Source organism: Trachurus japonicus, chromosome 23, assembly GCF_045865225.1.
Source record: "Trachurus japonicus isolate A0001 chromosome 23, Traja_1.0".
Lineage (NCBI taxonomy): Eukaryota > Metazoa > Chordata > Actinopteri > Carangiformes > Carangidae > Trachurus > Trachurus japonicus.
The window spans coordinates 19,089,115-19,102,587 of NC_140929.1; the positions used below are offsets into that span (position 1 = coordinate 19,089,115).

At 39.8% G+C, this 13,473-nt stretch overlaps 1 protein-coding gene across 2 annotated transcripts in view; it reads right to left on the minus strand.

Annotated features, from left to right (window-relative positions):
* Window positions 1-246: 246 nt before the first annotated feature.
* The window catches only part of LOC146962859 (anoctamin-4-like), a 57,392-nt gene continuing 44,165 nt past the window's right edge, over window positions 247-13,473 (minus strand). For both annotated transcript variants that reach the window (XM_085768682.1, XM_085768684.1), the window contains 14 exons: window positions 12,826-12,908; window positions 10,695-10,835; window positions 10,182-10,346; window positions 10,011-10,047; window positions 9,648-9,759; window positions 8,545-8,602; window positions 7,227-7,324; window positions 7,003-7,145; window positions 5,522-5,674; window positions 5,257-5,404; window positions 5,039-5,158; window positions 4,555-4,660; window positions 2,652-2,855; window positions 247-824 (listed from right to left, as the gene is read on the minus strand). In XM_085768682.1, the coding sequence (XP_085624808.1) occupies window positions 2,664-2,855; window positions 4,555-4,660; window positions 5,039-5,158; window positions 5,257-5,404; window positions 5,522-5,674; window positions 7,003-7,145; window positions 7,227-7,324; window positions 8,545-8,602; window positions 9,648-9,759; window positions 10,011-10,047; window positions 10,182-10,346; window positions 10,695-10,835; window positions 12,826-12,908 (1,556 nt within the window). In that variant the 3' untranslated portion in view covers window positions 247-824; window positions 2,652-2,663. The remainder of the gene's footprint in view (window positions 825-2,651; window positions 2,856-4,554; window positions 4,661-5,038; window positions 5,159-5,256; window positions 5,405-5,521; window positions 5,675-7,002; window positions 7,146-7,226; window positions 7,325-8,544; window positions 8,603-9,647; window positions 9,760-10,010; window positions 10,048-10,181; window positions 10,347-10,694; window positions 10,836-12,825; window positions 12,909-13,473) is intronic.

Here is a 13,473-nt window from a genome sequence, read left to right on the forward strand (position 1 = left end):
TAATATTCGTTATTATTTTATTTTCTTAGTTTGTTGTTTATGTTTACTGTAATGAAACGTGTGTTGTAATCTGTGTGTGTTTGTATGTGTCTGGTGAAACGAAATGTGAAAGAATGGTCATGTGAAAAAGAATTTCCTAGAGGGACTAAAGGTCTAAAGTCTGAAACAACTGAATAGAAGGCTCAGCGTTGACAGGGCTGTTGGATGAATTACTGAAGGAAGACACACACGCAGTCCAAGTCAAAGTTCTTTACAATAAATAGTGTTTATTACTGCAGTTATCAATCTAAATTCCAATGGAAAGCATTTCCAGTGTAAGCAAACTGTGGACACTACCACAGCTTGGATAGAGTAGACGTTGAAGTAACTTTATTTTTATTGCACTACACTAAAGCAGAGCAGAAGGCCTGACATTCATTTAAATATCTTTATTTACAATAAAGCAAAATGTGAACTCCTCAAACAAGGAGAAATGTAAACAGGGTTTGTCATTCAGTAAGCTCTTTTTTCTTCTCTCATCTAAAACAAGAAATCTGTAAAACTCGAGTCTTGCTTGAAATCTACATTCAGGATCTAAAGACATACTCTGCTCCGAGTCCAAAGTGGAAGAAAAATAAGGTAGCAAAACCTGCTGTCAAATGTTCACAAGGACATCTGATGTGGTGCGGACTAACTGCTGGGTGCAGTTAATCAAGTGTCCACTTGGAGGTGCTGGTCTGACGTGGCAGAAGGGAAGTAAGAGGGTCCAGTATCATCATGCAGGAGACCCAGCACTCATTCTTTTTCCTTTACTGTGCAGTGAAAACCAAACACCAGCTGACAACCTGGAAATAAGAGAAACTACATGGCAAGTCCTGGAAAACATTCAACACTGAGTTTTATGTCTTTCTTTTATGTTTTACTGCTAGAATCTTATTTTCTACACTTGTTTAAGTCATTTCTGTCATGGCAACTCTTTGTCTTTCCTTTGATCCTTTGATGGGCTTTGATTTGGGGGAAAAAGAAAAACAGACATTACTATTAAGGTCTCCAATTAAAGTGACTTGGCCATCGAAAGACTTGAAGTGAATGAAAGACTTCTCTTCTATCAAATAACTTGCTCTTGATTTGAAAGTGCACTACTGGTTTATTACTGCTGCTGCTCCTCACATTTTCACATATAAAGTTTAAAATCAAATTAAACTTTATTAAATTCTTTCTTTTACACCTGCATAATTACTAAATGAATTAAAATTCTACTTGGGAATGATAATTATTTGTAATTAATTTTCAATGAAAAATTATTGTGTGAGTTTTTTTGAGACTTATACAAAACAAACATGTTACTTTATGCGTGGAGGATATGGTTTGTAGTCTGGGACATCTCTGTTGAGACACATTTTACCCTTAACTAAAATAACTGCAGCTCTTGTGATTTTTCACTCACTCATAATATGATTTTTGATCATCTTTTCCATTAATTGTGTAGCCCCCATAATTTTTGAAACATTGGCTCTGATTTTAGACGGAGGTCGACCGAATCAGACCTCTCATCTCACAATGATACGATATTAAATCGATTCAATGTAAAACGATTTGATGTTTGTCGATATCACAAAGCATCTTATCTAAAAAAAAAATAAAAATAAAAATAAAAACAGGCCTCCTGTTTATTGTGAAGTGTCACATCCTGAGTTATCGAGCTTACAATTTCACATTGAAAGAAAACTGAAAGAATATTTAATTCCTTTTTTTAGTGTAAGATTTAAGTGTGATCCTTACCACTATTTAGAGTCTCAAAGTAAATATTTTGTAAATGCAAATGAAATATGAAAATGCTGCAGTGATACTCATCACATGTCTGGGGAATTTCAAAATAAAGGCACATCTGAGAAATGATCATGTACAGTATTGATGCCTGATCAGTGTTTTCATTTTGGATTGATGGTATTGACTCGTCGATCATTGAATCCATGTATGGATGTCGATCGATGTATGGTTACAAACCTAACTCCTGCGACATGGCTGTCGATTATATTATATTTTAGCAGTATAGCTCATTAACTAATTAAGCAAACATGATCTCCATCTCTCTTTGGTAGGAAACACTAAGATTAAGACTGACTTTATTTTTTCCAGATGACTTGATTTTAAAAGTAGATGAAAGTAGATATTGGAGTACTTTAACAAATGCTACCTGTCCCAGAGGATGTGTTACACAGAGGACATTATTCTTCTTTCATTCTCTGGACAGAGACTGTTATTTCCTGTTTTGTCATATTTAATGTTACAAGAGAAAAGGCGTTAGGAAGATGACCACCAAATGACAATACTAATTGCAACAGGCTTTTTTAAAGGTCACCTACAACAACTCAACCTTAACCACTGCAGTTTCTACTCATTCAATTCCTTACCCCTTAGATTTTTTGTGTTTATTTTGGAAAGGTTGCCTAAAAAATGTTACACATTGCTCCAAAGCTCAACACACACTGCTCCATCCTGACTGAGCAGCTGTGCCTAGTTACGGTTGCTAAGCTATGATTGGATAATCCCTGTACAGGGGATGGGTTTATTTTATGTTAAATTCCTTTTGCTTGACATGGTAAATAAAACCTCACACACAAGTCACAAACAGAGTGGAATAATCTCTGTTTCTCAGTGTCTGGTTGTACCAGTTGGTGCGTTCAGGGCCACTCCTTGTGATAGGCCCTGTCCTTCTTCTTCTTCTCGTTTTTCTCTTTCTGCAGTCTCTCCAGCTCCGCCTCATACATCATCTCCTGGATCAGGTATTTCTCCCTGCGCATACGGTCCCGCAGGTCCTTGGGAAGGTCTGGGATCAGGTACGCGATCAGGGTCTTGATGGCAAAGACCATGTGCTGAAAAAAAAACCCAAAGCATGTTATCTTGAATGTTAACAAACACAAACTATATTATATTGGAAAAAGACATGCTTTCTATTTTAAAAGAATCAAGTTTTTGTAGCCCACCGGTCCATATGGACTGTACAGAGGAGCTGCAGCAACGTGACTCTAACAAAGGAGAAAGAAATAATGTCCTGTTCTCTGATATTATGTTTTAAAAGCTTAAATTTGAAAGCAGTGTAATCCTATCTGGAGGAGAGAAGTGTCACAGGATGGCACTAGTTATGTAACAGCGATGACACTGGTTGGGCTTCCTGGACGGGTCATAAATGAGGCCTGAGTGTTATGACCTATGAGTTAGAAATAGTTGCATATGCATTAACTGACTGATTGTTGGTTTTCCAACATTCATTCTCCCTTTACCTGTTCTGATCTCTAGTAACACCAGGAGTTTTAGCCGCTAATGTCCTGCCAACTAGTTGCTAATTTTATCTGTCAGCTGTTTGGTGCTCAGTGCAGGCAGTACACAGCAGGTTTATCAGAATTTATTTAGCTGAAATCACCTGCTGCATCTGGCACTGAGGTCGATGAGAACAGAGAGAGTGAACCAAAACAGCAGGGCTACATGACACAAAACCACAGCCAGGACACTAAAATCCTCCATAGAGCTGAAGGCAACTGCAGATTCAGGCCGTGGATTTGACATTGTGAGCTGAATCTTTCATACTAGACATAACAATAGTAAAGTAGTAATTTGATCCATTGCAAAGCAAGTACAGATTTAATCCAGTTTTGAGAACTTGCTTTTTTCCTGTCTATGTAGTTCGGGATTTAACAAGATTATCTGTGTTAAGTGGTCTAGGGTCTAGTCAGGTCAGTGAGGAAAAGACAGAACATAAGAAGCAGAACATTCAAGTTAAACCCTGCAGTTAGTCCAGCTGTGACTGTAACACTCCTCCAGCCCAGTAAGTCAAAGTCTTGATAAATCTGTAAGACCTTTTGAAAATGATGTCAGTGCCAGTTTGAATTAATCAGAGTTAAAGGGGCACACTACACCTTTAAGTCACTTTAAAGGTCCCATGCTGTATCAATGTAGATGATATGTTTTTTTAATTAAAAAGCAGCTCTAGGTTCTTTATTAATACCCTCAGTCCACAGAGAAATACACAGTCTGTATTCATAAACTGAGCCTTAAAAGAATCCGTTAGGACTTCTGTAACTTTATGATGTCACAACAACACATTCACATCCAGCCATGCAATCAGAAGAGAGGCTAACAGCCTCCTCCCTTCTGGACCTCCTCGAAAACGAGATGGCTGCTCATCTCAAGGAGCTATCCGTAAATACATTTGAAATATGACTGGCTCAATGACCTGTTGTATTAGAGCTCCAGAGACAAGTCTGAGAGAGGAGATGTAAAACTACACTCAGGTGTTTTGTGGTTTATAGATTGTTTCATCAAACAGTACTCCAAACAACACACAAAAGAACTGTCACAAAAGAACTGTCACATAAGAACGTTTACGACTTCATCACCAGACGTCTAAATAATGTCTTAATCAGTCCGGAGCAAATTTGAGCAGAAGATGATGTAGATGGACACTTATGGTTGGAGAAAGAAAGATAAAAGCCATTGACGAAGCAATACCAAGGAATCCAATTCCAAACCCAGCCTCCTGTCTGGAGTCATTTATCACAGCCTGGAAACACTGACCTCAAAAACAATAATGAATGCCAGTCGGGCTGCCAGGACGTGCCAGAACTGCAGGGTGTATGAGTAGGGCTCAGCTGAGTCTGGAGGCTCCCTGTAGTCACGGTACCTGGTGGGTCAGAGCTTAGGTCAGTGTTCATCACAGAACAATAAAACAAATCACTAACACTCAGCTAATGATGCTAATATTAACATCCAAAATAATTTGAAACATGTTTTTAATTTCAGCATGGAAGATCTGTATATTTGTGGTTTATATTTCACACAGAGCACAGCGAGAGCCCCTGTGTGTTCTTCAACTGGGATCATTAATAAAATGATGGATGAACACACAATATAGGTCAAGTAATCCATGTTGGAGTTGCACAAATCCTGTTAAAAATTAACACATTTCTGAGATATTTTTGTGCAACAAATACTCAACATTAATCTTGCAGTTAATGGTATATTTGTAATATCATGGTTGAGAACCTTAAACACACCATACCTGCAGTACTTCACAGCTTCACCAAAAAGCATGGAGCCATTAGAGCTGGGTTGAGACCTCATCTCAAAGTCCGACACCCGGAAAACTGAGAGGCTGGCGTTGACGTAACCCATCATACAACTGAGGGACACACAGGAAATGATTTTATCCAGCAATTACAGTAAAAAAAGAAAAAAACATAAATAATAACAATGAGTGTTGGACTTGACTTCACTCACCCCTCCCCTGCACGGCCCTGACCAGCACATGGACCATACTTGTAGGCATAAACAAGGCGAGGGATGAAGTCTGAGGTAACAGCGATGACGAAGGCGTTAGTGATGACGGACAGGATGCCAATGCCTTCCAGAATGCCATACCAGATCCCTGCCACAAACACACAGATTCATTGTAACAACACATTCAAAGAAAACAGGAAAATCGTCCTTTGTAACTGAGAAAAAAGAAATTTGAAAATTGTAGATAACTGTACCACTCATTTACCTATGTCTTTGGCTTGTGATGGCAGAGGGCGCCGCCACTGTGTGACAAACTTGTAGGCGTCTAAACGGATCTCAATGATGTTGTTGAGCAGAGCTAAGAGCGGAGCCAGAGGGAAGGCTGCCACAAAGATGGTGGTGAAGCCAAACTGTAAGACTGAAACACAAGCACAGAGAAGCTTTACATCCCATTTTTCTTCAGGGACGAGTTATAATATAGACAACCAGAAACATGTAGATGGCGACACAGGAGGAAACATTTAAGTTCATCATGTACACAGAGGCTAACGTTACCTTGTTTCAGCTAAGTCATTAGCAGAGTTGACATTGTTTAGCGCTTCATTTCACTCACTAGCACTTTGAGCAGTAGCCTTTGTAGTTTTGTGGCCACAAGTTTGCAAAGTTCTTGAAAACAAAAAAACCCTGATCTGAAAGGTTGTTAACACTCCGTTGACCTGAAGGAACCTGCAGATCATTTTTTCTGGCTTTGACTTCTCCTTTATCACACAGCCAATTCTTAACTTGTTTACTTAAATATATTGAATGAAATTAAATAAAAAGATCAATATTACAAACATGTTGATATCAATAGAGAGCGGGGAGAAAATGCTAAAGCTCTGCTTAGATTCATTTCACTGAAAATCAGTGTCAAGATTACATAACGGGCTGCAGCTGCTGCATCACCAAATGAAAAAATGTATTAGGCCCTACTGCTCAAAAATAGTATGATATAAGATTAAACAGTGGCGTGCGTTTGGGATAACCTCAAAAATATAAACCTGATCACATGGTCAAGTTGTGGGTTTCTGTCAGTACTAAAGGTCAAATAAATTGTATGGGTTACTGTGTTGGTCGTTATACAGTCAGCTAAGAAACTGTTGTGGTCATTCAAACACTGGTAATGATGCTGATACCAAGATCATCAGTTGGCCAGTCACCAATAACCCTCCCCTGTTGACCCATCCTGCCCAAATTCCACTGGAAAAGATACATCCAGCCATACAAGCTACCCGGACCCTTATATATATTAGCAACAACTGACCTTTCTAATGGGGTCAGAGACACACCTACTGCCCTTAAAGAAAAGCCAGTGGGCATTGCTCTGAAAACAATGTCCATACAATTATCAATTATTTGCCAGTTGGCAGTGGTGACAGACCATCGTCTGACACTGTCCCACCTTGTCAAGCTGCAGCCTCTGTCTTCAAATGATGGAGCTGCAGACTGACCCTGATATGAACTCGATGGATTGGCAATGGGTGTGTTCAATAAAAAAATGTGAATATATGATATATGGTTTATTATTTCAGTGAATTAATTTAGTTTTATTTATTAATTTGAGAATTTTGGATGTAAAAAACTGGGTTGGCCATGTGGGATTATTGTGGGTTTTGCCCTGCCCACACTGTCCCACGGTAAACCCACAGCTACCCACAGAGAGCCCACACAGGCATGTTTGCTAACCGTGTTTGCGGTACAACATACTCATCTCCAGGTATTCATCAAAGAGTCCATAGGCATTCATTGGCTGCAGGTTGTAATCCTTCTCCCACTGTGGGAAGCTGGCCTTGGCCTTCTGTCCATACTCTCTCCTCAGCCTCCGCCGCGTCCACCAGTTCTGGATCAGTCTAGAAAAACAACCACAAGCATCATGATACTGTATGTTTTACATACGCAGATTAAAAGAAAAACAACAACTTGGAACTCACGGGTAGCCAAGCTCCATGAAGTTATTCCAGGTCTGTTTTAGCACCATGATGATCCCCATCTGCATGCACAGGTCAATGAGACAGCCACTGGGGTGGCACTGCAAAGATACCGAGATACAGAGGGTCAAATGTAGTTCAGTCTTACTAACAATGATCAGTGTCTCCATCCTCAAGTGTTGTAACCCTAACTCATTGGACTGTTGCTAAGCTTCTGTATTTCTAGCAGATGGACACATTCTCTGGCTGTGTCTCCCACACCTAATACAGTAGACAATTCATATACAATGTATTAATCTTAATAGTAGTCTGTAAAACCTTTGGCATCAATTCGCCATCATGATGAATCACAGCACGGACCAATGGTGGAGACGTTTGTCAAGTGATGTGATGAGCCTTTCCTCCAGCTAAATACATCAAAGGTCAAGGACATGGTTACTGACTCTATGACCAAAGAAAATCAAGTGTTTAATATTGTTAACAGCCATGTGATTTTCATAAAATACAAGACATATGATGGAGCTCTGGTTGGTTGGTGGTGCATAGAAACATCATTAGAGGTTATTACTGGCTCCATCAGATTGAGCTTGATCAAGATGGAGAGCTGCTAAAGTCTCCAGCGTGACACTGAACTGGCTGTTCTTCTCCTCCATGTGTTAACTTGTGTATTTATTAACAAATGGATTATAGAATAGATTGTTTTTGCATCTGTAGAGCATTGTCTACTTCTGTTATCAGAGTGTGAGATAGAAATAAATTAGAAATACCTTACACAGGTACTTTTGCCAGCTCATTTACATTAAGTACACATTACAGGGCTACACTGTACTGTAACTCCACTTTATATTCAGTTCATTCATTTATGCATGTTTTTTTTGTACAACCTTTCAGACTAACTATAAACCCTGAGGCTTTTAGCAGCTCTGCAAACACTCATTTAAGGTGCTATACCCTCCGAGCACTATTGTGACACTGCACGGCTACATAAAGGCTGACTGAAGCTACCCTTGTACCAAACATGTCTCATTATAGAGATTTTTTTCCATTTCCACTCCTTACAGCTCAGGGAACAAGCAGGAGCACATTAGCTCAGCACCTAAAAGCGCCAGCTCAGGGCCTCTGTCCCCTTAGACCACTTCAGTGTGTATTATTTCCCTGCGCATTCCCATAAGTACCGCAGGAAGCAAACTCTTTACTGCTGATGGGGGTTAAATGCCTGGTGGTTGGGCGTGCTGTAATAGCTTAATGTCCAATTTAGGAATACTTGGATCCATAGGGCTTTGCTGTTATTGTCCCATGGTGATGCAAATTAATGACTCACTTCTTCCAGTTTCCAGCGGTTGATGAGGCGTAGATATGCACCGGGCCGGCCTGTGAATCTGTCAACAAAGGAAAAGGTGACACTACGTCAGGTAACAGGTGAGAGTCCTTGACATCTCTGCTTACAGCTGTGTACACTGGCACGCCTGACTAGTATATCTTTTTCTTTTTTTTTAACTATGTTCCTCAAGGAGCCTCTGAGATGACAGAGTAAACTGTGGTCTGCCCTGTCTGTCTATAGGCATATCTCAGATGATACACACTACACTTCTGTTTCACCCAGAGAGCTCAGTTTCATGTTTGTGAATTTGACAGGATCTCCATGGAAATGAGAATTCATGATTTTTTTTTTGTTTTGTTCTCCTTACATTCTCACATCTTTCTGTTTATTTTTTTAAAAATTTTTTTATTGTGAAACACAAGATAAACAACATAACGGACATACAGCAATGAGAATTCATGATTGACCTTACAGTAGCTGACCTGATGGTCACCATGAACTGCCTGTGACTTCAGCAACAGAGTATTACATGAGTCAGGATGGACAATAGTCTCCTTCCTATAGCATGAGTGAACACAATTGTCACAATGTGCGGCAATCACAAGACTGTTGTCACAGAGGTTGTTCATGGTCATAGCTGCCAGAGCAGAGCTACTGTAGCTGCCTGACTCAGAAAACTGAGGGCACCTTGCGCTCATGATGTTTTAATCTAAGTGAGTCCCTGTAGATTTGTATGAGTCACCTGTTTATATTTCATTAGGGCTTTAAATTCTGTGCAGTAAAAGGCATGGCATCTTTAAGTGACAGGTTGGTGCATGCAACAAAGTCTCACCTCTATACAGTACATGTCCCACCTCTTTTTGGATTATCTTTGAGGCAGAGACAGACAATGCCTAAATGGTGAGTTTCTACAGAAACCCGTGGGTGAGGTCATGGAGGCTAGATCCATCTTTATCTACACGCCACATAAAGTTTAATGCACCTAATATCATCATATACCATCACATTACTCACTGCAGTAATGTCTCCCCATTGGTTGTTGGGGTAAGCTGTAGAACAGAGGTCTCCAAAGTAATTATTACACCTCTGCATGACTTGCTCACCTTCCCAAAAAGAAGGCGATGTAGAAGGTTGAACTGTTGAGGTTGACAAACTGAAACAGGAACATCTTGAGAGTAAAGCTGTTATCCCACTCTGACTCTGTCCTCGGCTGCTCTGTGGACGCACAGAGAGAGAAATGTGGAACGGTCACATGAACGTATAAAATGAGACACACAGATATGGATGTTTGGATGTATTCTTTCACTCATCCACACAAAGTCTAGATGAAAAAAGTAGGGATGAAAAAAGAGTCAGATCAAAGTCAACTGATATTAATAATATTAATGTAAAACAGTAATTAAGCCTGCAATTGAAATACTGTTTCAGCTTGTATCACATTCAGTCTGTTGGTGCAGTTGACTTACCTAAATTGGTGAGAAGAAGAGCAACTTTTTCATAGAGCTAGAAAAGACATAAATAAAAGGTTTTTTTTAATCATTTAAAATACAAAATATGTAGCATTTTTGTATGTGTCATGGTTGTGAAGTGCGAAGTGTTGGATGGTCATTGCCTGTCGGTGAGCAGCAGGTACTTACCACGTTGAGGAGCATGATGATGCAGAAGTTGATGCAGACCGCTGTGCCCGTGGTCGCCACCTGAGAGTTGTTCCTGATGAGAGCCCAGCCGAACGCTGCGAAGGTGCTGACGGTGATCACGCGGTAAATGACGATGCCAAACACAGTGGCGATCACCAGCAGGATCTGTGATGTCACAGTCACATGCAAAACACACCTTGATTTTGTGCAATTCTGTGCTCGGAAACACCGATCAGATGATGACTCTTTGCCATTTGAAAATAACACACATTTGGATTTTGTGACAAAGATTATTTACATTTACGGAGAACAAAAGTTGTCCTAGTATGGAACCCTGGGTCACACCCTGCAATAGCTAACACATCAAGAAATGGATTTGAAAATCTGACTCTCGTCTATACAGGAAATGTGGTTACACGACTTTCTATTAAATAAGAGAGGCTGTACTGTATGACTGCCTAAATACAAACAATAACATCTACTTGTTGACATCTATTTACCGCTGACACGCACCATGAAGAAGATTCCAGAAGCTGAGACGACGAGGCGACTGTATTTGTCAGTGAAGGCTTGGTAAGGCTCAGGCTTCCCAGATATGGGGTTCATCCTCTCCTTCTTGGAATATTTGGCCTCAAACTGAGGGCGAATTTCATCCTGGAAACAATGGAAAGACACAAATTATCAAAATAAATGTAAGAGAAAATAATGGACATCGTTTGTGAAAACAATAATAGAGAAACTATCCTAAAAATAGAATTAAGTCGAGCATTCTGAATATTTTAATCTTAGCTTATTATAGGGACATAGATTTTGTTCATTTAACCTGTTGAAGAGGTTATTGGTTAAAAACTAGTGCAGGAACAAACTATTTATGAACAATAGCTCTTAATAATTTGGTAACATTTAACATGAGCTCATTTAGTTGGAGCCCCAGGATGTTCAAGATTAATTAATTATACAAATAAATTAGTAATTTATATAAACAAACCAATAAATTATAAATTTGATAAATTGCAAAATTCACTGTATTCATTCAGATATATCTGAATAATAATACCATTTCATTATTAATAGTTTCATAAAAGCATCTTTAACATTGAACATATCTTCACAGTCACTAGAGCAGAATCACAGCTGCTGCTGACACACTTTGATTTTGGCTAGTTAAGGAAGATAATCTAGCTAGCTGTTGGGCTAGTTAGGACTGTTAGGCAGCTGGTAAATAGTTATTGAGATGAGTTATCATTTCTGTGGTTTCTGGTATTGGTGTTTATCATAATTAATGGGAGCTAATTGGTCTTATTTATTAGATTTTAATGAGCCTACTCAAGTTAGACAGGCAAGAGGCATGTGAACAATCTTACAACCTTATGCAATTGACTGGTGATTTTTGGTAGCCTACATTTTGGAGAAGTTGCCTCTCTGATTGGCATTTTCAAGTTGAGCACATTAATCAACTGTCAACACCATTTATTAACAACCATTCAATATGATGGGACAAACAAAAGTGGAATCAGAGAGTTCATCATCTCGGTCTTGTCGTTTGTTCTGTAAAGCAGACTGAGACTCTGAGTCATTTTCACACCCACAGACATCAGTCTGTCAAAGAACACATTTACCAGCTCCAGTGTGACGGACAGACAAGGGCTTGAGGCAAGAACATTATACACTCCCCAAAATGTCTGACTCAAGCAAATTACACCGACGGATGCGTGGGGGGTTTGAGTCTCTAACAGCCTTTATTGTACAAGTGTTAAAATTGTCCATGTTCAGTGAGTCATAAATTGATAGTCTGAATTTGATAGACTCTCTAGGTCCAGGCTCTCAGGACAACGATTCCACCTTTTTAAATATACTGACTAAGTGAAACAAGACGTCAGCAAAGATCTCTCAAAGGCAGAACTGCTGTGAAAATCTCTACAGGAAGTCATCCATCCATCCATCCATCCATCCATCCATACATCCATCCATCCATACATCCATCCATACATCCATACATAGCTACATACATACATACATACATACATACATCCATCCATCCATCCATCCATCCATCCATACATCCATCTATACATCCATACATAGCTACATACATACATACATACATACATACATACATACATACATACCGAAATATACAGATCAGGCATAACATTCTGACCTGCTGTCTAATATTGTGTTGGTCTCTTTTGCTGCCAAATACACAACAAACTGTGCTGTACAGTGTATCCTGACAGCTTCCTATCAGAAGCAGCATGAACCTGTTCAGCAGTGTGAGCAACAGTAGCTGGTTTGTTGGATGGGAGCACACGGGCCATGCAGCCTTCTCTCTCCATGTGTCAATGAGCCTGTGGCCGCTTCACCACTGTTCCTTCCTTGGACCAACTTCTGATAGATCCTGACCACTGCAGACCGGGAACAGCCCACAAGAGCTGCAGCTGCAGCACATGAGACCCAGTCGTCCTTGGAGAACTGGATCAAATCCTTACGCTGAACATTTTGAACTTTGAGGACAAAGTGTTCACTTGCTGCCTAATATATCCCAGTCGCCAACAGGTGACATGATGAAGTGTTATTCAGTGTTACTCACCTCACCTGTCAGTGCTCATAATGTTATGCCTGATCGGTGTATAGTTCATTTTACCTCCTCTTCCTCCCAGTCAATGAGGTCCCAGTCGTACGCTAGAACGGCTCTGCGTCTTTTCCAGAACTCCAGGAAGACGGTTGCTGAAAGACATCAATAAAACAGCATCATGGTTTTACTTACAGTATCCTCAAGAGTATATTACAAGTATATTAAAGGGATATTTCAACATTTTGGCAAATTCGCCGACTGCCATAATCACTATAGTTTTAGGAGTAGGTTCATTTCCTTTAATTGTCGGTGCAAGCTGTTTTTAGATCGGCGGGGCAGACGTGAGCTCTGCACAGCGCGCGGCATTAGGCTTTCCCTCATCAAACTCATCAAATACACAATCCAACAACTCCAAAACGCTCTCATGGACAAGTTGTGACCTGCACATTCACCATGCTATGAGATAATAATGGAGTTGTTTTCAAGGTAAATACTGGAACTACATTCCAGACACGGCTGCTCGGCAGAGTGACTTCAAAAGCAAAAGTGGTTCTGAGTATTTGCTTAATGTGTCCCAATGTTACATAATTATTATTATACATTATAATGTCATAGCGTGGTGAATGTGTAGGTCACAACTTGTCCACAAGAGTGTTTTGGAGTTGTTGGATTGTGTATTTTGTTTGATGAGGGAAACCTAGAAATACCACAAGCCTC